Below are 23,938 nucleotides of genomic sequence, written 5' to 3' on the forward strand. Positions count from 1 at the left end.
AAAATATGGACTGTATTTGATGTTATCTCCCAAGAATGCTCAAATATTCTATCAGAGCCATTATTCTCTACTTCTGCTATTTGATATTAAAGGGAAGTGTGTCCAAGATTATCTGCTGTTCACAGAAAACTTTCCTTTCTGAAAATATAGATCAACTGTAGAGCTCAGCCCCTTTACACTGACATTTACATTGAGGATGGTTAAATAGACTATATTTGTCAAATGTTACCCTAGCACATCATACTTCGTTCAATATAGCTTTAAGAAAGTACTATTTTTCTTCTAATCACTATTAATCCTCATTGTAATGATCTGTTTCCATTATTGCCAAAAAGTGCTTTATGTTAATTAACTTAGCATCCTGCCAGATGTGTTTACAGAACACCCTGTGCACACCAACTGAAGACCTTTAAACAAGACAGGGATGTGATATACTGCTGAGCCACAGCCTGGAAATAAATACACTACAGGCTGCCAGCTCCTACAATCATTCCTTAAGACTACAACCATGTCACAACACAAACCACTTAAGACCAAGGAAGAAAAGATGCTAGAAAAAGGCCTTCAGAATGTTGCTCAAAACACAAAGCTACCGAGGAATACTTACTTTCACAAAAGCCCCATTTTTCGTCTGCCTTGTAGTCATACGTTGTGGCGCACCATAGTCTGCCATCCTCCCTCCCATCTGCTGTACATTCATCATACTCCTTATCCAGGAAGAGAAAAGGGAAATGGCAGGGCTCCCCATGGGCTGTGCCTTCAATGGCAGTCAAAGCTGGAAAGACAAGAAATAAAAATCTAAATGTGAACAGCACCTCTAGCATACATGGATTCAACACTTTATAGCCTTCATAATGTAAAATTTGTAATGGGGAATGTAAGAGGGTTTTTGATTAGGGATGACTTTGGGTTAAGTCAATTTAGTGAGCATGACTAATTGACCACTCTGCAACTAAATCTTGCTTAGACTGAAATTCTTCACTGGACCTAAGCCAAAAGGCCAAGAAGCAATTTTCTCAAGTTCTTTAGATACAACCTTAGAAGGTTAAAAGTCTTCTGTAGAACTCTTGCCCCACAAATGAGCAAAATATAAGGCCTCTTAAAAAAAAGAGGGGGGGGGGCTGGCGCTGTGGCGCAGCGGGTTAAAGCCCCAGCCTGCAGCACCAGCATCCCACATGGGCACCAATTCTAGTCCCGGCTGCTCCTCTTCTGATTCAGCTTTCTGCTGTGGCCTGGGAAAGCAGTAGAGGATGGCCCAAGTCCTTGGGCCCCTGCATCCACGCAGAGACCTGGAAGAAGCTACTGGCTCCTGGCTTCGGATCAGTGGAGCTCCATTTGTTGTGGTCAACTGGGGAGTGAACCAGTGGATGGAGGACCTCTCTCTCTCTCTGTGCCTCTCCTTATCTCTGTGTAACTCTGACTTTCAAATAATTAAATAAATCTTAAAAAAAAAGGCCAAATACAATTGAATTAATTCCACTATGAGCACAACTCTTTTTTTCCTAAGTGTTGTAAGTTAATTTATGCAATAATATGAAGTTATAAAGGAAAAATGGCCCCTTAGGCAAAGTTAATCACTTACATACTCTTCTGTGACCCACAGTATTTTATAAGAGTATTGATCTTATGTACTGAGGTTATAATTATCTTTCATCATATTCTAGCTCCTGCTAGACTTTGAACTTGTTAAGGGTAGAGTTTATCTCTTTAATTTACTCTAGGATTTTTTTTTCTAAGTATCTCTAGGTGCTGGGAATTACGCCAGATGCTGGAAATGAGGTGCAGCAGAGGTCTCTGCTACACAGAACTTACTGCCTAGCAAGGAAAGAGGCATTAGTGTACAGATGTTACAGAACAGAAGCCTCGACTGTCAGGAACCTGGGACTGACCTCCAAGAATGTGCATGAGATGGAGGGCATGAAAGGTTGTGGGGTACGGTGAGTAGAATTCCGCAGGCAGAGGGAACAGCAAGGTATAGTGAATCAAATGAGTAACAAAATAGACAAGAGAAGTGGCTAAAGGATCATGCAGAATTCAGAGTAGGGAGTTCTTTATAAGTCTTTTTTTTTTTTTTAAGATTTATTTATCTATTTGAAAGAGTTACATGGAGAGGAGAGGAGAAGAGAGGGGAGGGGGGAAGGGAGGGAGGGAGGGAGGGAGAGAGAGAGAGATAGAGAGAGTGTTTTCCATCCAATGGTTCACTCCCCAATTGGCCACAACGGCCAGAGCTGCACCGATCTGAAGCCAGGAGCTAGGAGCCAGGAGCTTCTTCCTGGTCTCTCATGCAGGTGCAGGGGCCCAAGGACTTGGGCCATCCTCTACTGCTTTCCCAGGCCACAGCAGAGAGCTGGACCAGAAGTGGAGCAGCCAGGACTAGAACAAGTGCCCATGTGGGATGCCGGCGCTTCAGGCCAGGGCATTAAGCTGCTGCACCACAGCACCAGCCCCCAAGTCTTTTTAAGTCTTAATAAGGAATTTGGACTTTTATCCTGAGAACAAAGGAAACTCACTGAGGAATTTTAAGTGGAGAATGGAATGGAGGAAAGAAATCAGTTTAAAGGTTGAGACACTAGTCTACTTGAAAGGTAACAGTAGCTTGGGAAGGGCAATGGAATCAAAGACAGGGGCACATTCAAGCGATGCTAAGGATGTAGACTTGGTACCACTTACGGGTGGACTAGATGTGTGGACAAGAGGACAGACTGCCAGGTATTGGGCTTCAGGTATGGGTAGATGGCTGCCCTTACTAGGGTACAGAATGCTAAAGGAGGATAGGCTACTGGGTAGGGAGGAAACAGAGAGAGAGAGACATGTTAAGTTTTGATCCTGCTATGTATCAAGTGGCTATTAAAAAATGAAAATGTGTTAGACATCTTTTTGATTGTAAGGAGAAAATTCTCAGCACATAGATAGCAGTTGATGCCAAGGGTAAGCCTAAGAACATCAAGTGAGAGGTAGATGAGACCAGAGGGCTAGGACAAAGCCTAGAATCCCACATAATAGATTTGAGTACATGTCAACTCCATTTGTTGCTATTATTTATTTATTTTTACTTAAAAAGAGTGACAGAGAGGGAGAGAGAGGGGGGCAGGCAAATGCCCTTCATCTGCTGGTTCACCTCCTAGAGCCACCTGGAACTCCCACCTGGGTAGCAGGGACTCAGCTATCTGAGCCATCATCTGCTGCCTGCCAGGATAACGCTCACAGAAGCTGGATCAGAACTGGAGCACCTAGGACTTGAACCAGGTAATCTGATACAGGACACGAGCATTTAAGATGCTAAGTCACACGCCCACCCTCACTGGCTGCTTTTACTTGGAGACTTTAATTGGGTAGCAAAGCTTGTTGATGAAGAGTATAGGTTCTAGAGTCAGAACACCTGATGCAAATCCTACCACTTCCTAACTGCATTTTGAGCAAAATAATCTTTTTTTATCTATAATTTTATTTAGAGATAACTTTCTTATCTCCAAACAGGAGTAATATTTCTTTTTAAAAATTATTTTATTAATATAAAGAGAACAGATTTCATGTACTCCAAGAAAAGCACACTTCCCTCAATCCCTTGCTCCTTCCAATCTCCTTCCTCCTTTCCCCTCTTCATCAGTTTTTGCAAAGACATAATTTTAATCCACTGTATATTCACAGGCTTAATTTGCCACCAATCGTAATATTTAACAAAGGTAGGAATACCACAGTTCCACAGGAGTATAAACAAGGGCTAAAAATGACAACCATATCTCAAAATGATCATTTCATTCCTACATATTTTTTGTATTCAGAGGTATAGCCACCATTAGGTTTACCAGGTACAACAAACATGAGAAGTCAATCTACTATGCAGGCTGAACAAAGGGGAAAAGAACACCCTGGAGTCACTGATGGCATAAGACCCAAACTGCCTATCCATGGAGTTCCGGTTATATGAGCCAAATAAACCCCTGTTCTGCCTGTGCTTGAAGAATTTTCTACTATTTGCAACAAAATATGTACCTTTGAAAATAGCTTCCTTTTACAATGGCTATAATATAGAATTACCACAAAGTAATCACTCCTCGGTTGATGGCCATCTATTCATTTATTTTCAGCAATTGTTTATGAGGTGATTTGCAGAAAACAACCCACTGTTGTTATCATTTGATAGGCTTGCTTGTAAGCTAGACCCTTGGTGTCTGTGGACTCAGATTTTAGGAGAGTTCTCACCATTCTAATTTATAGAAATGAATCCCTATGCCTAAATGTTTGTACAAATATGTGGTTATGCTTAACATCTGTTTCCCTCTGGCAGTCTACAATTCTAGGCAGAAGGCAATTATATGACAAATCCCTGGTAAAAACTCCAGGCACTGGTCTCTAAGAGCTTCTACGGTAGACAGCATTCCACATGTGTTGACAGCCTACAGCTGGGGGAATCACCTGCGTCCAGAGGACTCCCCTGCAGAGGACATCTGGCAGTTTGGGCCTTGTTTCTTCCCGACTGCACCCTTGCACCTTTACCTTGTGTTGATTTTGCTTCACATCCCTTCACTGCTGTGAACATAACTGCATGCCAGCTCCTCTGCAGCCTCCTAGCAAATCATCAAACCTGGGCATGGTTGTGGGGACCCCCAACACAGCTGTTACCCCACTTGTGATGACAGAAATATGGCTAAAGCAAGGTTTGGGAAGAGGAAGATACGGGTAGGGCATGACGATTCCTCAGTGCTGATGCAGTCATGGGGTCATCCGCGGTATGAAGCAGCAGCTGAGCTGCTGTCTGCTGTGAGAGGCAGAGATCATCTGTGGAGTTACACAATGACAGTCAACTCCAGGAGAGCTGGCTTACTGAATTCCTCAGATGTTTCTGGTCCCTCTGGCTAAAGCGAGGGAAAAAAACAATAGCCCAGGTAATGCCTTTCATTATTTGTTCTCTCCTGATGAGAGGAGAAAAGGTCCCCAAATTCAATGGGATATGCTAAAATGTTTAAAATTTGCAATGTTCTCAACTTCAAGTTGGGAGAAAAAAGTTAAATCAGGTCCTGGAGCTGGAGCAAAATTTAAGATAAAAAATCAGGAAGAAAAGGGAGGGTCACCACTTGAAATACCCATATTCAATACTGGAATGCTTGAGCGGAAATCCTAGCTCCACTTCCAATTCCAGCTTCTTGCTAATGCTCACTCTGGGAGGCAGCAGGTGACGATTCAAGAGCTGAATCTCTGCCACTCAGCGGAGACTGGAATGAGTCTGGGCTAGTGGCTTCAGCCCGGCCCAGCTATGGCCGGTGCAGGCATTCAGGGAGTCAATCTTGTGGATGGAAGGTCTCTCTGTCTCTCTTTCAAATAAAAATGAAGTTAAATAAATTATTTTGAAAGTGAGAGAAGGCAATACTCCAGAAACTTTTTTTTTTAACTTGACAGGTAGAGTTATAGACAGTGAGAGTGAGAGAGAGAGAGAGAGAGAGAGAGAAAGGTCTTCCTTCTGTTGGTTTACTCCCCAAATGGCCGCAACGGCCAGCGCTGTGCCGATCCGAAGCCAGGAGTCAGGAGTCAGGTGCTTCCTCCTGGTCTCCCATGTGGGTGCAGGGCCCAAACATTTGGGCCATCCTCCACTGCCTTCCCGGGCCACAGCAGAGAGCTGGACTGGAACAGGAACAACCGGAACTAGAACCCAGTGCCCATATAGGAAGCTGGCGCCGCAGGCAGAGGATTAACCAAGTGAGCCACAGTGCAGGCCCTCCAGCAACTTTTTTTAGTCTGGCTGGTGCTGTGGCTGCAATAGGCTCCCTGGCCCCCTATCCCTACCTTCACTGCATCCAGCCTGCATCTTCCATGGCAGCTGTAATATTAACACTGCAAATGCTGAACCTACTGTTAGGAGTTTGAGTAAATTGCGATCAGAAGAAAACAATGGATTTTTTTTTTTGAGTGGCTTTGTATTCTATGTCTATTGCCTTTGGATGTATGATCAAAACTGATATAAAATGTTAAATAGCTTCATAAATGCCACAGGAATCATCCTGATCATGGGAAGACAAACAAGAAATGTGTTAATGGGACCCAAGTTCTTAAGATTTTTACAAGCAATGAGCAGGTTGAAATTTAAACTTTTTGATTACTGGAAACAGAATGAGTTTCTGTAATGGATGGTTTCTGCTATGGAAGGCACAGGATTTTGCTCTCTGGAGCCTCTGGTCAAAGGCAGATAACAAGAGAAAGAACAGATACACAGATGGAGATACACTTTTAGACTTTGGAAAGCAGGTTTTAGCTTGCCAAGGAGCTCTTGTGAAAGCAGAGATCTGCCTCTCAAGGCTGAAGATGTTGTAGCCTGATAAGCATGTTTTTTAGTAGGTCAATTTGGACGCTAATACTGATAAGACAAAAAAAGATTAGAAAAGCCTCCCTTATCATTTGGATTTGCTGACCCTGCAGCATCTCACCTCTGTTACTGCTAAGAAAAGTCTCTGATTTTTCTGAATCCTGTATGCATAGATCTTAACTGCCCAGACTTGAATGTAAGCTAAAACCACACACTGTCTAGTGTGGATTTTCAACCCCAGTGAGATCTGTGCTGAATTCAAAATACAGACTAAAGGGAACTCAGACTCTGCATCCCTGCATGGTTAGGACAGCTCTTTGTGAAACCACGAACCGTGAAAAATAACTGTGAATACTCTGTTGGACTTCCAGTGTCACAAACAAGTGCCCAAAGGAAATGGCTTGTCAACAGGATCACCTGAAATGCAGATGCTGATCAGCAGTCTATTTCTTTTTCTTTTTTTTCTTTTTGGACAGGCAGAGTGAGTGAGTGAGAGAGAGAGAGGTCTTCCTTCCGTTGCCTCACTCCCTAAATGGCTGCTACAGCTGGCGCACTGCACCGATCGGAAGCCAGGAGCTAAGTGCTTCCTCCTGGTCTCCCATGCGGGTGCACGGCCAAAGCACTTGGGCCATCCTCCACTGCACTCCTGGGCCACAGCAGAGAGCTGGACTGGAAGAGGAGCAACCGGGACAGAACTGGCGCCCCAACTGGGACTAGAATCCGGGTGCCAGAGCCGCAGGCGGAGGATTAGCCTAGTGAGTTGCTGCGCTAGCCTCAGCTGTCTATTTCTGATACACCATTCTGAGGGATGTCATTTTGAATTTCTGAGTGTTGTCAACAGCTGCAAGCTGGGAGTGAGTTCATCAAAGGGACTGAGAGCCTCTGCTAAGTGGCAGGTCAATCCAATTCTTGACCGCGTCTGGAGCACGCTGCCCTGCTGTTGGCTCCTCATGTCTGGCTTTCCTGGTTACTTGTAGTTTGCAAACAAGGGCCTGATAACCTGACTCTGCACCCCTTGCCTTTCCCCCTGCTGGATGCACCTCAGTGCAAAATGATTACTAAGTGCAGTAGTCCTCAGAAAGCGACTGGTTGTTTCAAGGCTCATGGGACAAAGATCAGGGTAAAAAGATAGGAGGTTACAGAAACCCATTTTGAAAATTTTTGGAAACCAAGAATTTTGCCCTGACCAATTCCAGACCATGTTGTCTTTCTGGTTAAATTGTATAAAAAAGTTTGCCGCTCTTGCATACAACCCCTTCAGAAAAAACACCAGCATAAGAGTAGGGGGTGATCAGAAATGTAAACTTGTAATTTCTGAATGGAAACAGTGACTTAAGAACTGCAGAAAATAACCCATAACTCATGTACCAGGGGAGACATGGGAGTGGGAGGGGAAGAGAGCACTAAAGATCTTCATTTTTCAAAATGGTTTCTAGAAGCTTCCACCTCCTTCTCAAGAAAAACTGTGTACCTTTCCAAGGTGTTGAGAGTGCGACTAATTCACACTGCTGAGCCTGTCGATCCACCTGACAGGGCTGGCTCTAAGACAGCAGGAGGTGGTCCAGTCCCTGCATGTCTCATGCAGGCAATGTCTAGATGGTGCGGACACAAATTAGTTAGGAGGACTGGTATGATGCATATCAAATCCATGTGGAAACAACTGGCAGCCCTTCTGAAATCAAGGACTGCCCTAAATTATTTGGGCTTGACTAGGAACCTTAGGGCAAGCCACCAATTGTAGAAGATCACATAGTACTGCCTAACATATGTCCTGCTTGAGGTACCCCAACAACTGTCAGTCTTTTGTTTCCAGCGTTATCATGTACACCCTCTGGGATCGATCTTTGTATACCCTGACTCTTAAGACATTGCCTCAGTCACAAAAGGCTTCCAGGCCAGAATCAATCTACTGGCCACCCATACCATGCCTTGAGTTTTAGGCCATGCAAAAAATGTCAGGGCAGAAACTTAAGGAAGAAGCCAACTGGTTTCTAATGTAGACTCATTATGTTTATTGGAATTTGTTTTAACTGGACAAGTACATGACTCCTGAATGGCAGTTTTCAGGGTATAGGTTGACAACTAAGAAGTTATAATAACTTTATTGTGATGATGTTTTGGCCAATGACCGTGGAGGGTGGATTGTGCAGAAAGGAGTTAACACAGCAGGAGTAAATTTCTATCTTTGAAAAGGCCTGCTTACAAGGTTGGCCCTTCGCTGGTATCTGGAGACACTTTTCCAGAGAGTTCCCACCACTATAGTCACTTAGACTATACAGATAACATGGCTTATGTTGAACGCCTGCTTTCCTTCAGGGAGCCTACCATTTTGTGCCAAGTAGAGGATACCAACCTAACTAGCCCCTAGTAAAAATATCAGGCACTGATTTTCTAATGAGCTTTCCTAGTAAGACAACATCTCAGGGCTGGCGCTGTGGTGCAGCAGGTTAACGCCCTGGCCTGAAGCACCAGCATTCCCTACGGGTGTCGGTTGGAGTCCTGGCTGTCCACTTCCAATGCAGCTCTCTGCTATGGTCTGGGAAGGCAGTAGAGGATGGCCCAAGTCCTTGGGCCCCTGCACCCACGTGGGAGACCCAGAAGAAGCTCCTGGCTTTGGATCGGTGCAGCTCCAGCCGTTGTGGCCAATTGGGGAGTGAATCAGAGGATGGAAGACCTCTCTCATTCTCTCTCTCGCCCTCTCTCTCTCCCTGCCTCTCCCTCTCTGTGTAACTTTCAAATAAATAAATAAATCTTAAAAACAAAACAAAACAAAACAAAAAGGCAACACCTCCCACGTGCTGCTTTCACTTGCTGCTGGGGGAAGCACGCACGTGCGTGGGACCCTCCTGGGACCCTTGGATGCTCACCTCCGGTTTCCCCCAAACTCCAGGGCATGCGCCTTTCCTTTGCTGATGCTGTTTTGTGGTCTTTCATCGATAATGAATCATAGCTGTGAATGCAACTACATGCCAAGTACTTTAAGTCTTTCTAGTGAATCACTGAGCTAGAAATGTTCTCTTGGGGATGCCCAACACAGTTGGGAGTAAGTGTGCAGGCTTCAAGAAACAGAAGAAGGCAAGTGTGCCTGAAATCATGAGTCCAGGGGAGCAGCAGAAGATGAAGCTGGAGAGGGGAGGAGCCTGATCTCGGACGTCCTTGTCAGTAAAGGGAAGAAGTCTGGATTACGTATACGACAAGGAGGCATGGAGCCTTCTTAGTAGGAAGGAGGATTAGTCTGGCTGCCCTTACAGAACTGGCGGGAAGGAATGAAAGCAAGGAGGCCAAACAGGAAGCTCTCACACACAGTGACCTTTCCAGTTACCCGTGGATTGTTCAGGAACTGCTTCAGAGAGGAGAAGGACAAGTTTACCTTTAAGGATGAGCAGAAATTTGATAGATGGATTATGCAAGAAGTCAGAAGGCATTCTAAGTAGTAGGGAGAACCTGGACAAAGGCCTAGGGGCATAAACTATTTGGTGACTTGAGGATCTGTGAAGGGTTTAGCACTGATGAAAAAGGATACTTGGTGGGGAGGAGTTGTGGAGATGAGGATTCAGAAGGCTGTGTGCCCAACAGGAAAGGTTCTGTGAATAGTGCTAAGAAGTGTACACTTCATCTCACAGCAAACAGGAAGGTAGGAATGGGTTGTAAATCTGAGAGTTAAAGAGTTTCAAGAAGGTAGGCTTCAGGAAGATTAATATGGCAGCACTATGAGAAGCTGACAAAGGGAGCTAGTTTAGAACTGACACGTAAGTTCCAGTGTAGTTGGAACCGCACACACACAAAGCCATTTGTATGCTATTTGTTATATAATAAATGTGCACAAGTACATAAACCTTATCATTTATTAAAAATAAATTCAGGGGCCGGCGTTGTGGCACAGTAGGTTAATCCTCTGCCAGCATCCCATATGGGCACTGGTTCTATTCCTGGCCGCTCCTCTTTCAATCAAGCTCTTGGATACAGCCTGGAAAAGCAGTAGAAGTTGGCCCAAGTACTTGGGCCCCTGCACCTGCATGGGAGACCTGGAAGTAGCTCTTGGTTTCTGGCTTCAGATCTGGTCATTTTGGTCATTCAGATCTGTGGCCATTTTGGGAGTGAACCAGCAGATGGAAGATCTTTTTCTCTCTCTCTCCCTCTCACAGCCTAACTCTACCTCTCAAATAAATAAATCATTTTCTTTTTAAAAAAGAATATATTGAAAACATATCTGGGGGCTGGCACTGTGGTACAGCAAGTAAAGCTGCCGTCTGCAGTGCCGGCATCCCGTATGGGCACTGGTTCGAGTCCCGGCTGCTCCACTTCTGATTCAACTCTCTACTGTGGCCCGGGAAAGTAGAAGATGGCCCGAGTCTTGGGCCCCTGCACCCGCATGGGAGACCTGGAAGAAGCTCCTGGCTCCTGGCTTCAGATCGGCTCAGCTCTAGCCATTGTGGCCATCTGCGGAATAAACCAGCAGAAGGAAGATCTCTCTCTCTCTCTGCCTCACTGTAACTCTGACTTTCAAATAAATAAGTAAATCTTTAAAAAAATAGAAAACATATCTAAATTATTACTGAAAAATGGAAACAGATGAATTAAATGTTTAAAAGTTGTTTTAACCACATAATTTATATATTTAAGACAAAAAAAGCATAAAGGGATCTTAGATTGTATTCAGTAGTCCCATGGTTAGTGGTAATGTCTTAAGTTTGAATGTGTACCTATAAATTTATATAAACACATACGTATTATATATCACATTAACTATGTGATTATCAGAGAATAAACTGGAGATATCTCATGACATGAGAGAAACAGCTCTCTTCTGTGGCATGACAACTCCATATGCATCAGTTGGAGGTCTTACATGCTAGAATATGGGCCACAGTGCATTCGACACTGGGGCAAGAAAGGACCGACAGGCAGCTCTGGCAGTCACAGACCTCACTTTGTTTATATCTTGTGATACTTTACATATTTGTCAAATATTGGTGTCTTGTGATACTGAAAATATTTGTCAAGTTTGATTCTGGGTAAAATCTCTTGATTCTTCTAAGTCCAACTTGTCTACCCAACTCTTTGGGTTACCTCATCTATAATAGTTCTTTTTTTCCTTCATTTAAAATTAAAAAAAAAAAATTGAAAGGCAGACAGAAACAGAAATAGAGACAGGGAGAGATCCTCTCTCTGTTGGTTCACTCCCTAAATGCCCAGATCAGCCAGGACTGGGCCAGGCCAAAACTAGGTGCCATGAACTCAATCTGGGTTTCCCATGTGAGTGGCAGGACAGCAACCACTTGAGCCATCAGCTGCTGCCTCCCAGGGTGTGCACTAGCAGGAAGCTGGAATCAGAAGTGGAATCAGAAGCCAGACTCAAACTAGCACTCTGATATGTGCTTCAGGCAGCCCAAGCAGTGTCTTAGTTGCTTCATCAAATGCCCACCCCTGTAATAGTTAATATGAATTGGAAGTACCGGTATGAATGACACATTTACTAATTCTCTCCACCAAAAATTTCTGCAAGTTATGACAAGGCAATAGCAATGTGTATCCTTGGTGCCTACATTGTTATATGTAATATGCAATATGTAACTAAAAGGAATCTAGATTCCTTATAGAAATGGTTCAGATTCATTTTGGGGTCAGGAAAGGTATAAAATGAGTTTGTGACATCTTGTCCTGCTTGATGAAAAACACTTGTGAAACACCATCAGGATCTAGTCAAAAGGACAAAGGAGTGAACTTAAAGGAATTCTCAATGGCAAAAAACGGAATAAGTTGAGCAAGAGAAAAGGATGATTATGATGAAATGGAATAAAAAAGGTATAAAAATCCATGAAATGATTCCAGCAATATTATGAAACAGTATTTGGTCTTGTCCCTTGTTTACTGACATGCAGCTCCTAAAATCTTTGCAACAGTAAGAGTGTCTTCTTATGCTAAGGAAAGCAATGGTTGGGGCTCTCAGTCTCAAGATTCAACTAGGTGAGTAGACCTTCCGGGGGAGGGAGTGAATGGATAAACGAATGGCCAGTGTCCTAATCAATCTTCCCTACATAATGAAACGTCTATAAAAACCCCAAAGGATTGAGTTCTAGGAACCTCCCTATGTCTGAATACATGGCAGTTCCCAGAAGGTGGTGCACCTGGAGAAGGGACGGAAGCTCTGTACCCCTCTGCCTGTATCTCATTCTACGTGTGTCTTCCATCTGGCTGTTTATCTGTATCCTTTGTAATGCCCTTTATAATAAATGGGTTAAGGTGTGGCCCTGAGTTCTGTGAACACACTAACAAATTAATCAAATCCCAAGAGGAGGCTGTAGAAATCTCGATTTATAGCCAATGCACAGGTCAAAGTATTCAGAGTTTGACTGGCACCTAAAATTGGGGATAGTCTTGTGGGTCTAAGACTTCAAATTGTGGAATCTGATACTGTCTCTAGGTAGATGGTGATGGAAAAAGAGTTAAATTAGGGGAACCCAGGTGGTGCCTGCTGGTCAATCCACTGCAAAATTGCTTGCTTGAAGTCACTGGTGTTTTAGTATTGACTGAGTGAGAATAGGGAAAACACTTTGGGTCAGTTTTTCCTATATTCTTACAATGCTTGAAAATAAAGCATAGCAAAACAAACAAATACAAACAAAAACATATGATCCCCTGTGAAGGTTGTTAGGACATCAAATTCTTATTTGAAAATATTCCAAGGGAAAAAAAATGCAGAATTTATCCTGCTTTCCCTGTATGGACTATATTTCAAGATGATTAAATACTTGATGAGGCAAATATCTTTGTAAGAGAAATCTCTGATAACACAATATGGAAGAATGGCAGGATTAGAAAATCTCCCCTGTGCAACCCCCAATGAAACAAAGGATGCAGATAACAAACATAAATGAACACAAAAACCTCTAGGCAAAAAGTCAGTGGGGAACTTCAGACTGCTTGCATCAGTCACCATCTGATCTCCATGTTAAATCTTTTTTTTTTTTTTTTTATTTGACAGATAGAGTTAGACAGTGAGAGAGAGAGAGACAGAGAGAAAGGTCTTCCTTCCATTGGTTCACCCCCAAAATGGCCACTACGGCCGGCGCTGTGCCCATCCGAAGTCAGGAGCCAGGTGCTTCCTCTTGGTCTCCCATGCTGGTGCAGGGCCCAAGCACTTGGGCCATCCTCCACTGCACTCCTGGGCCACAGCAGAGAGCTGGACTGGAAGAGGAGCAACCGGGACTAGAACCTGGCACCCATATGGGATGCTGGTGCCGCAGGCGGAGGATTAACCAAGTGAGCCATGGCGCCAGCCCCCATGTTAAATCTTAACATAACTGAAAAGGGACAACCAGATCCTTTGAGTCTAGGGTAATGCAAAATATAGCAAACCAACTACAAAATATTCTCAATAAAACGATGGAACCAAATCTACCAAAGCCTCAAGAGAAGCTCTGGGGCTGGTGCTATGGTGCAGCAGGTTAGGTAGCCTCTTGTGACATCAGCTTCATATATCAACCTACATCTGAGTGCTAGTTCAAGCACCGGTTGCCGGGCTTCCTTTTTACTTCCCTTCTAATGCTTCTGGAAAAGCAGCAGAAAATGGCCCAGGTACCTGCCATGTACCAGGTACATGCCACCCATGTAGGAGACTGAGGTAGAGTCCCAGGCTCTTGGCTTCAGACTGGTCCAGCCCTAGCCATTGCAGTCATTTGGGGAGTGAACCAGTGAGTGGGAAATCTTTCTCTGCCTCTCCCTCTCTTTCTGGCACTCTGCCTTTCAAATAAACAAATAAATCTTTAAATAATAAAATAGCCAAGTTCCAGTTAATAACAGATAAGGCAGATAGTGGAACAAGATAAATAATATTACAAGGACATAAACAACTAGATCCAAAACTGTATAACACAAAGAACATCACTTCCTTAACAAATAAAATGACACTGAAAAACAAGGGAGAGAGTACTGCTACAAATTAATAGAAAGTTAAGATTTTGGATTGCATATTGATTCGAGCAAATCAATTTCAAAAAGACACATGAAACAACCGGAGAAAGATCCTGCCCCCACCCCCAAAAAAAACCTCTTACTATGAGAGTCAGAGATACGTATACAAGTAAATAAAGGTATTTGTGGTATTTGCTTTAAAATATTATAGGTAAAGAAAAAAAGGAAATGTGTATAGCGTGGTAAGACCAAACAAAAGTAGAATGTTGATGGCTATTCAAGCTTGATGAGTGCTTATAAGGGGTTTTTTTTTAAACTCTCCTGTGTATACTTAAAATTCTCCCTAATGAAACTGAAAATTAACTGAACCATAATATTTTAAATGGCAATGCACACTTGGCTGAGGTACACGTAAAGAGGTAGTTTCCAAGGAAGTAGACAGAATCACTTTTCTAAAAATTACTATTTAGTATGTTTCAAATGTCTTAAAACTTTACATTCAGGACTGGTCTTTGAGCTTGTGGTTAAGATGCACATAAGCTTGCCTGGGTTTGATTCCTGATTCCAGTTTCCAGCTCACACAGACCCTGCGAGATGGTGGTGACAGCTCAAGTAACTGGGCTTCTGCTACCCACATGGGAGACATGGATGCAGTTCCCATTCCTGGCTTCAGTCTCAGCCCAGCCTCAGCTTTTACAGTAATCTGAGAAGTGAACCAGAGGATGGGAATGCTCTCTCCCTTTCTGTCTCTCTACCTCTCAAATAAATAGAATAAAATTTAACAATCTAGCAAATTTAAAGAATTCTCAGGAAATTTTTATAGATGTGTACATCTTAACCAGTTACAAAAGAGATCAAAACAAGAGAAAATGTTCATGGTAAACTGTTAAGTACAAAATTAAAGCTATAAAATAGTACATATTTTTAATTATTTTAGTTTTATAACAATTTTTAATTTTTTAAAAAATTTCAACAGATACATAAAATATGCATTACTTATAGGGCACTCTGTTGATGTTTTGTTTTATGCATACATTGTGTAATACCCAATCGGGGAAATATATATATCCTTTCAAACATTTAACATTTCTTTATAGTCAACATATAAATTTTAGTTTTCTTAAAATCATTTATAAACCTGGAAAAAAACCCTGTATGAGTATTCTATTCTCCAGGATGTCAAAAGCTGTTGTTTCCATAGATGAGATTATGGTACTTTAATTTTTTAAAATGTTTTTTTCTATTCATGAGTATGATATATTTGTAGTAAACAAATTACTATATTTTAAAGTTCAAATGTGGATCAGTTCCTGAGAGTGGTTAATAATGGAACAGTAAGTGGTTATGGTGGTGATCTATGAAAAAATCAACTAAGTAATAGGAGGGATAAAGCAGAGTGCAAACATTAATAATTAATTTTTTAAAAGGGTAAGTACTCAGCACACTCTATTGTGAGGAAGACCAGACTTTAAATTTAAAAGTAGCAGTGTCAAAGTGAAAATTTAGGAGAGTCAGAAAGAGGATTAAAATTAGAAGAGGATTAGAGTTTAAATTTCAAATGAAGAGGAAATACACCTAAACCCAGTTGACTATGATGACTGAAAAGGTAATGCAGTAAAAATCCCAACACAATTCTGAAGAACCAAAGCAGTGTATTAGACAACTCTCTTCCTGTGCTTCTTCTCTGTACCATTCTGACAGCTTTTTCTAAATTTCTCAGGGAGGAATTTACTGACATAGTGGAGTCCAAAAAGAAATGTCAGGATATTAATATGATACAAATGTAATTTTGTCTACTGAATTTAGCTTACTTAACAAGGCTTACATCTGTTAAGCGATTAATTCTAACATACTGAAATCTAGAAAAGCCTGTAAAACTGCACTTTGAACTATACGTGGCTAATAATCAGTAAAAACAGTCTTCTTATGCATCTTCCTACACTTCCTACACTTCAACCTTTCAGTTGCCTCTTGCCTAAATCACACAAAATCAAACAAAATGTCCAACTACCTGGTTTCCGTACTTTCTTTGGTTCGTCATAGTCCTTGTTTTCTGGATTTGGAGATTCTAGAAAGCTGATTTCTTCTGTGGCACTTTCTCCCTCTTGGTTCTTGAGACTGTCTTCCTCTTCTTGAATAGAGGATTCCAATTCTGATTCCTCTGGATCAAGAAATATCTGGCCAGCGACTACTCTTCCTGCAGTGTTGTGGTCCTTTACTGACTCATCTGGTGGCAAAGGAGACTGAGAATATAAAGGATTTTAGTTCTCAATGGTACCAAGACTCCCCAGTCCAGTTCTCCATAACTTCACTCCCCCAGCTCCTTTTGAAGCAACCACTTATCTCTACAGGCTTGCCCTGTGTTCATCACCTTTCTAACTCCTACACTTCCTTGAAATACCAACTTTTGTGTAACTTCCCCCAGGCAGTTTTCCTTAAATCGAGAAGTCTGGGATAGGTTTTCCCCTACACGCTCCTCACATATCTTATACTTCCTCTACGACGGATCTGAATTGTAACTTCATGTGTTTATCTATATTCTCTCTAATCTGGAGATCACACCTCCTATCTGACTGGTCTTCTTGGATACCTAAGAACCAGCCTTACTCATTCAATCACACAGTAAGTGCATTAATTCACTAGATTTTTTATTGTTTGAACACCTATGTAAGTGAAAACAAATGGCAGAGATTAAATTAAGTCTTCAAAATTAAAAATAATTAAAAACTCAAAAAAAGAATAAAACCAATCTCTCACTAAGCAGTAATATTACCGTCAAAGGCTCTCCACACACACACAAACTTACACACACACACACACACTCACTCACTGCATTTTCAAGTTGAAATTAAACCAAATAATCAACACTCTTATGGAAATCTTTACTACTGTCTGTGTGGTAGGTCAGTGATTTTTCTCCTGGAAGAAATAGTACTGACACCATATATCAAAAAAAAAAAAAAAAAAAAAAAAAAACTCAATTGTTCCTCAAAAAAATACAGCTTTCATGTTTTTTCTAAGGCACATAATTTATGCTTGTAAATTGGGCAGCAAATTCTGGCCATTGCAAATTTTGGTACAAACCTTAGAATCTAAGGATTCATCCTGGCTGCCTTCTTCATCTGCAAAGAAATTTTAAAATAATTTAGTCAATCTTTCTTGTTGGGAAATTATTAAATAAAACATTTGATAAGGACAGCAAATAATACTCATACCCAGGATAAATAGGCCTAGAATTACTTAAAAATTGGTTGCATTCAGTAACTGTTCAGACATGATTAAATAAAAGGAAAAGCTGTGCTTGGGGCTGGGGGGGGGGGCAGGTTTTCTTTTTCTCCAGCACAGATACTAGCTTTATTAGTTACATGGGTTGGAAGACCAGTCAGTCCCTACCACTAAAAACAGACACTTTAGATCATCCAATTCTTTTGTATACAGTGAGAATGATATACTAAGTTCCTAATGATCAATCTCTAATTTCACAGTCTAGGCTTTCACCTATTCTCTTCCTTTGTTCAAGAGTGGGAGTTACATTAGCTTATTTTAGTGTTAGCATTTTACTGTTCACTAGTACAACTAAGGATGGATAAGAAGAATTATTATTTGTCGGCAGAGCTGCCAGACAAGAATATTTAGGAACTGTATTCTACTTGACTGAAGACATCAACAACTATGGGTAAAAAAGCAGCACTATACTGTCACTTATTCACTCACAATGAAGCTCTGAGAGCTATTTATTAAGAAATCAACAGCTTACATTAAATAAATGATGAATCCAGCCACTAGGCATGGCTTCCAGATTCATATAGGCTGCTTAGGTTTTGTTTGATTATATTAATTTTCTATTATTCTTTCCATATTTTCTGGCTATTATTTCTATTTTGGTTGCTTGTTTTCCTTTTGCCTGCTCTTACATAAACACATGAAACAAAACAACAATGTTCAGGTGCAAATGTTTGATCCTTGCATTCTCTTCCAGTTAAAAAAAAAAAAAACAAAATTGTTGGATGATTCCCAAGTTTCCTTCTTTCCCTTAAAATTACCTGATTTTACCTGGGAGGGAGTGTCAGGATTGCCTGCTCCACAAGCTATTTAAAAAATTAACTGGGGCCGGCGCCGTGGCACAGTAGGTTGGTCCTCTGCCTGCGGTGCCAGCATCCCATGTGGGTGCCGGTTCTAGTCCTGGCTGCTCCACTTCCAGTCCAGCTCTCTGCTGTGGCCTGGGAAGGCAGTGAAAGATGGCCCAAGTCCTTGGCCCCTGCACCCACATGGGAGACCAGGAGGAGGCACCTGGCTCCTGGCTTCAGACCAGCGCAGCTCCGGCAGTTGCGGCCATCTGTGGAGTGAACCAACGGAGGGAAGACCTTTCTCTATATCTCTCCCTCTCACTATCTGTAACTCTACCTCTCAAACAAATAAATAAAATATTAAAAAAAAAAGAAATTAACCACTTGATTTTTGATGGAAAATTTGGTGTTATAGTTGCCATATATTTTTACTTTATATACCTATATAGGAATTGCTATTTGTAATTCATAACTCTTTAGAATGCAACAAAAACAAATTTTGGAGTGCTTTACCAAAATACTGAGCTAACTTTAGGAAGTATAACCAACCCATTATGCACAAAATATACAACTTTTATTTCACAATATTTGTTTCTTTTGAATAACTGCGATGTTTTGCAATGGATCAAAGTACTGAAAATTATAGATACTATTCAACTACTTTTTAAAAAATTCATTTATTTGACAGGTAGTTATAGACAGAGAGAGACAGACAAAGGTCTTCCTTCCATTGGTTCACGCCCCAAATGGTCACTATGGCCGGCGCTGTGCCGATTGGAAGCCAGGAGCCAGGTGCTTTCTTCCTGGTCTCCCATGGGGTGCAGGGCCCAAGCACTTGGGCCATCCTCCACTGCCCTCCCGGGCCACAGCAGAGAGCTAGACTTGAAGAGGAGCAACCAGGACTAGAACCCAGCGCCCACATGAGATGCAGGTGCTGCAGGAGGAGGATTAACCAAGTGAGCCATGGCGCCGGCCCCCTATTCAATTACTTTTAAAATACTCTCAAAATATGTTTTATGCTTGGCAACCACAAAGAAAAGTATGATAGTGTATTAGGCATAGTACCCGTAACACTCAGGTAGACATCAATTAAGTAACAATCGTGATTTCTGCCAACTTCTTCACAAGTATCACTACAAGTCCATATCCTAAAGGTTCAAATTCCATTTTCAAAAAAACTTCGGATAAAGGAAAAATTACAACTCTGATATATAATTAATCACAAATATCCACTAGTTATCGATAGCAGACATTAAATGTACAAATGTGTATAATATATCCCTAAATACTGAAACTTTGGTCCTTGGAACATGAAATCACTAAATTTAGTACCTTGTCACATTAGGTCACACGGGTAGCTAACAGGTAAGTAAGACAGCCAGCTGCAAATAAACTCAACGACATCCACATCTGAGGTTCTCCAAGCTTTCAGGCATTACAGGAGTAAAATGTGTTTTTGAACTCCACAAGACACGACTTGTGACACCAGGGTTGTTTCATACGAATTGCATCATACGTCTTTCTCTACCTCTCTCTCCACAAACCATACTAAGATGACTGTTCAATAGGAGAATTCTTTCTTAGTTACTAAATTGGGAAAGCCCATGCCAGATGGTAGTTTTAAAGCACAGGCTACTTTCTCTTCCAAACTGATCACAAATTCACGTAACCCTTTATAAAAACTTGTTTATAACTTGAGCACTTCAGGTAAAGATTAAGGACACTGAAGTTATGCATGAATAAAAGTAAACAGTAATGCTTTTATAAGAACACAGACATCAAACAATATGACAAAATGCAAAAAGATTCACAGTCAAGAGTTATGGATTTCACTTATCAGCATCACATCCAAAAATAATGGTACATATTAACTGTACATTTATTTGAAAAAGATCATTTTTCATTTTTTTTTTCTATCAGCCAACAAAGCTGCAAAGTAGCAGGGGTATACTTTTAGGGAAAAGCAATCACTACAAAGTCGTTTTCCTGCCTGTCATTAACTAAACAGACTGATACAACTTCAAACACAGGGAGTTTAAAAAGAGTTTAGTGAAGAGACCAGGTACCCTGCCTCCTCTTTGCTATGGCTGCCTAGGATCTATGCAGATTCCAGGATATTCTTGATTCTAAATTACCCCAAACCTGAGGACTGGCAATCTAGGTTTGAGACCCTGTTTCATCATATATTAATTTCAACACACATGGTTCAATACTGAAAACCTGTTGAGTCTCCATTTTTTCAATCTGTTAAAAGGGGATAATAACATATGTACTGTTGATTCACACTGTGTTAAGGAATTAACACCATGAAATTAAATATACTCTGCAATCTGACCACTATTCTCTGAATTCATGGTATTAACGTAGCTGCTACCCGAAACAGCTGGCAGTGGACATAATTAAAAGGACTCTAGCACAATTTGGAACAAAGGAAAAAGGGTACATCATTTGCTTCTTCCTGCCAATAAGAGGACATTTATTTCTAAGTGAGAAAAATGAAAGCCTTTTCACTATCATCTTGAGAAAATTAAAAGATTATTCATTTGAAAGATTTATTTATTTGAAAGTCCAAGTTACAGAGACAAGAAGCATAGAGAAATCTTGCTTTTGCTGGTTCACACTCAAATGGCTGCAACCACCAGGGCTGGGGCAGGCTGAAGCCAAGTCTCCCAGATGGGCACAGGGGTCCAAGCACTTGGGCCATTCTCTGCTGCTTTCCCAGGCCATTAGCAGGGAGTAGATTGGAACTGGAGCAGCTGGGATATGAACCTGTGTCCATATGGGATGCTGGCATTGCAGGCAGTGGCTTGAACTGCGATACCACATTGCAGGCCTTGAAAAGTGTATTTCGAATGTACTCTTTTAAATTTATTTATTCATAGGGAAAGATCATTGTAATATAAATATTGTATCTAAAGAAGGATAGGTAACAGTTACTAATAGTGACAGGATGAAGACTTTGTTACTTTGTTGGCAGACTGTATTTACCTGCAATTTGCCCTGGGCAATCGCTAACACTGAAACACAAAATTACTACTCAAAATTTGATTTTTAAACAGGATAAAAACTTTAAATTTTTAAAATGAGGTTAAAATCCCATGTAAGTAAGCACCTGATGAATTAAAGAGCCAACTGAAAATGTAAGAACCTAATTTATAAAAATTCATATATGTGCTTTATGATATTTGAACTTCAAACAAGGACAGCATAGTACAGTCATTCCTTGATATTCAGGGGGATTGGTTCTAGGATCTCTTGGGGACACTAAAATCTGTGATTGCTTAAGTCCTTTACATAAAATGGCACCATATTTGCAAACAGCCTATGCATAAAATTATTTACAATTCCTAAATGCTATGTGAACACCTGTTACCCTGTAACATGCAACTTTTTTCTGCCTATTTTCGACCCAGAGTTGACTGAATCTGCTGATGCAGGCCGGGTGGATACAGAGGGCCAACTTTACTATCTTTCAGTATGCATATCTACATTGTTTCAGTCCTAAATAAGTAAACTTTTTAACTTCATCAAAGAAACATTTTGGTACAGCTTTAACCATGATGGAGATCAGAGCAGACATTTCTGGAACATAGTCTTCTGCTTACAACAATGATTTAACACTTCAGTATTAATAGTTCATATTATAGCATCTTGATCGTTCCAACTGTTGATCTCCAAATACCAACTCCACTAACATGGAAGTCTATGAAATAAAGTCAAAGAACGAGATGGGAAAATTTGTATGCTTTAATCTTTAAGCTCTCCAAAGGTAATTTACAGGGATATACACTATATTCATTATTTATTGCAGTGCTCAAATTTTATGGAAAGAATCACATATGGATGATTGTTAGCTCTTCTTAGCTCACAGATACCTGACCTGGTCCAGACCTAAAAATGGATTTTTAACAACCCCCTAAGAGGAATTCTGATGCAGGCAGTTCATGGTCCACCAGGGACTCTACCCATTAAACTCAACAGCTTCGCTTCATACTTCCTTAGATCAAGTAACTGCAAGACGTGTCTTCAGAATTTCTGTGCTGTAGAAAGTCTGGTCCTGAACACAAGCTATGACTACAACCGAAGGGAGAGGAGTGACCTCAAGGCATGATGTTGGCAGTAAGTAATTAGCATATGCTTGTTGTGAAATGGTATCCCAAACCACATCATGGAGAGAATTCTGGTTTAGGCCTCTTATTTTAGAAGCAGGATGACGTTAATAGCCTTGATGTACAAGTAGGACAGATGCTTTGGGGGGTTCAAGTAACCATCTGGGACACTTTCTGTTAAAAATTAAGTTAGTTGACATACTCTCCCTTGATCCAAAAAAATTTAAAGTCACCGAGCAGCTGTCCTGTTAACTAAAACTTAATAAAACTCCAAAGCTTTACTGTTTATCAACCTTTACACACACTCTCAAAATACAAGTTTTTCTGAGGTAGGTAGATTAAAACATTAGGAAAAAAAATGCAAAGCCTGAGAATAAACCAGATAACTAAAAAAGAACTCAAAAGCACATGAATTTCTGTATCTGTATAAAAAGTTGAACCCACCGGCTCTCCAATTTTATGGACCAAGATTTTCTCAACAACCATAAATTCACTGTTAATAAACACTGGGCAATTCTAACAGACGGGACCGCTTTCTCGGTAAGATTAAGAAAAAAAAAAAAGACGAAGGGGTGGTTACAATTACATCAGAAGTCTTGGTTTTTAAAACAAAGCGCTCAGCGACCACCCCAGGTGGTAAGCAAACCGCTGTCCACATCCTGGGCTTGCCGGACCCTGCTCTGCCCGGTGTGACAGCTCCAGTCGTTCCAGCCACTTACAAACCCCACACAGCGTGTCATCTACAAGGAGGGTCCAGGAAGCTGCCGCCGGACGGTCTGAGCCAGCCGCTGGGATCCTCTCCCGTGGAGTGAGTGCCCATTCGGGAGCAGTCGGGTGAAGTTTGTTACGTGGGAGAGAGGAGTGGGCAGCGTGACCGCCCCTTTCTCCCTTCTTCCCTCCAGCTCCCTGGACAACCCGCTTCGGCCTACGCCGCCCGGAGCCCGAGAAGGCCGAGTAGTGACAGGTCAGGGAGAGGTGTGACCAGGGAAAAGTGCAGTTCGCAGCCCGGAGTCCCCACCGCTCCGCCCACGGGTGGAGGCCTGGGGGGTCGGGGGGCGGTGGCGCCGGGCCTGCAGCCCGAGGGGGCGGATACTGACCCGAGGACACCATGGCCGGACCCAGCAGCGCCGCATAGAGCAGCAGCGTCAGCCCCACCTGGACCCGCATCCTGCTGTCGGTGCCACCACCACCCCCTGGAGCTGTCGCCTTCACCTCCGCCACCACCGACTCGGCCGCCGCCGCCGCCGCCTCTCCGAGGCTCTTCCTGCTCTGGTCGCCTTCCTCCGCCCCTTCCCAGGCCTCGCTGACCCAGGGTGCAGCCAATCCGCGAGCGCCGCCCCGTGTCCTTGGCCCAATCGCCATCGTTTCTCCGCCCTCCTCATTGCCCCGCCCCGGATCACCCATTAGCCAATGATTGTGCGAGGCTCCCACTTCGGCTTCTCTGGTTGGCCCACGGCCTCACCGACATGGCCCCTGCTAATTGGTAGCCGCTGGGTTCAGCCATCCCTGAATCAAAGCGTGAGTCACAGGGGCTGAGAGAAAGGAGACTC

The 23,938-nt window shown here is 42.1% G+C and overlaps 1 protein-coding gene across 1 annotated transcript in view; it reads right to left on the bottom strand.

The window, feature by feature from the left end:
• SEL1L (SEL1L adaptor subunit of SYVN1 ubiquitin ligase) overlaps positions 1-23,709 on the bottom strand; it is a 64,185-nt gene extending 40,476 nt beyond the window's left edge. Inside the window, exons 1-4 of the mRNA XM_002719616.4 lie at positions 23,486-23,709; positions 17,297-17,334; positions 16,224-16,455; positions 608-775 (exon numbers count right to left, since the gene is read on the bottom strand). Of these exons, the coding sequence (XP_002719662.3) occupies positions 608-775; positions 16,224-16,455; positions 17,297-17,334; positions 23,486-23,555 (508 nt within the window). The 5' untranslated portion in view covers positions 23,556-23,709. The remainder of the gene's footprint in view (positions 1-607; positions 776-16,223; positions 16,456-17,296; positions 17,335-23,485) is intronic.
• Between the last annotated feature and the right edge of the window lie 229 nt (positions 23,710-23,938).

Source organism: Oryctolagus cuniculus, chromosome 20 (assembly GCF_964237555.1).
Source record: "Oryctolagus cuniculus chromosome 20, mOryCun1.1, whole genome shotgun sequence".
NCBI classification, from domain to species: domain Eukaryota; kingdom Metazoa; phylum Chordata; class Mammalia; order Lagomorpha; family Leporidae; genus Oryctolagus; species Oryctolagus cuniculus.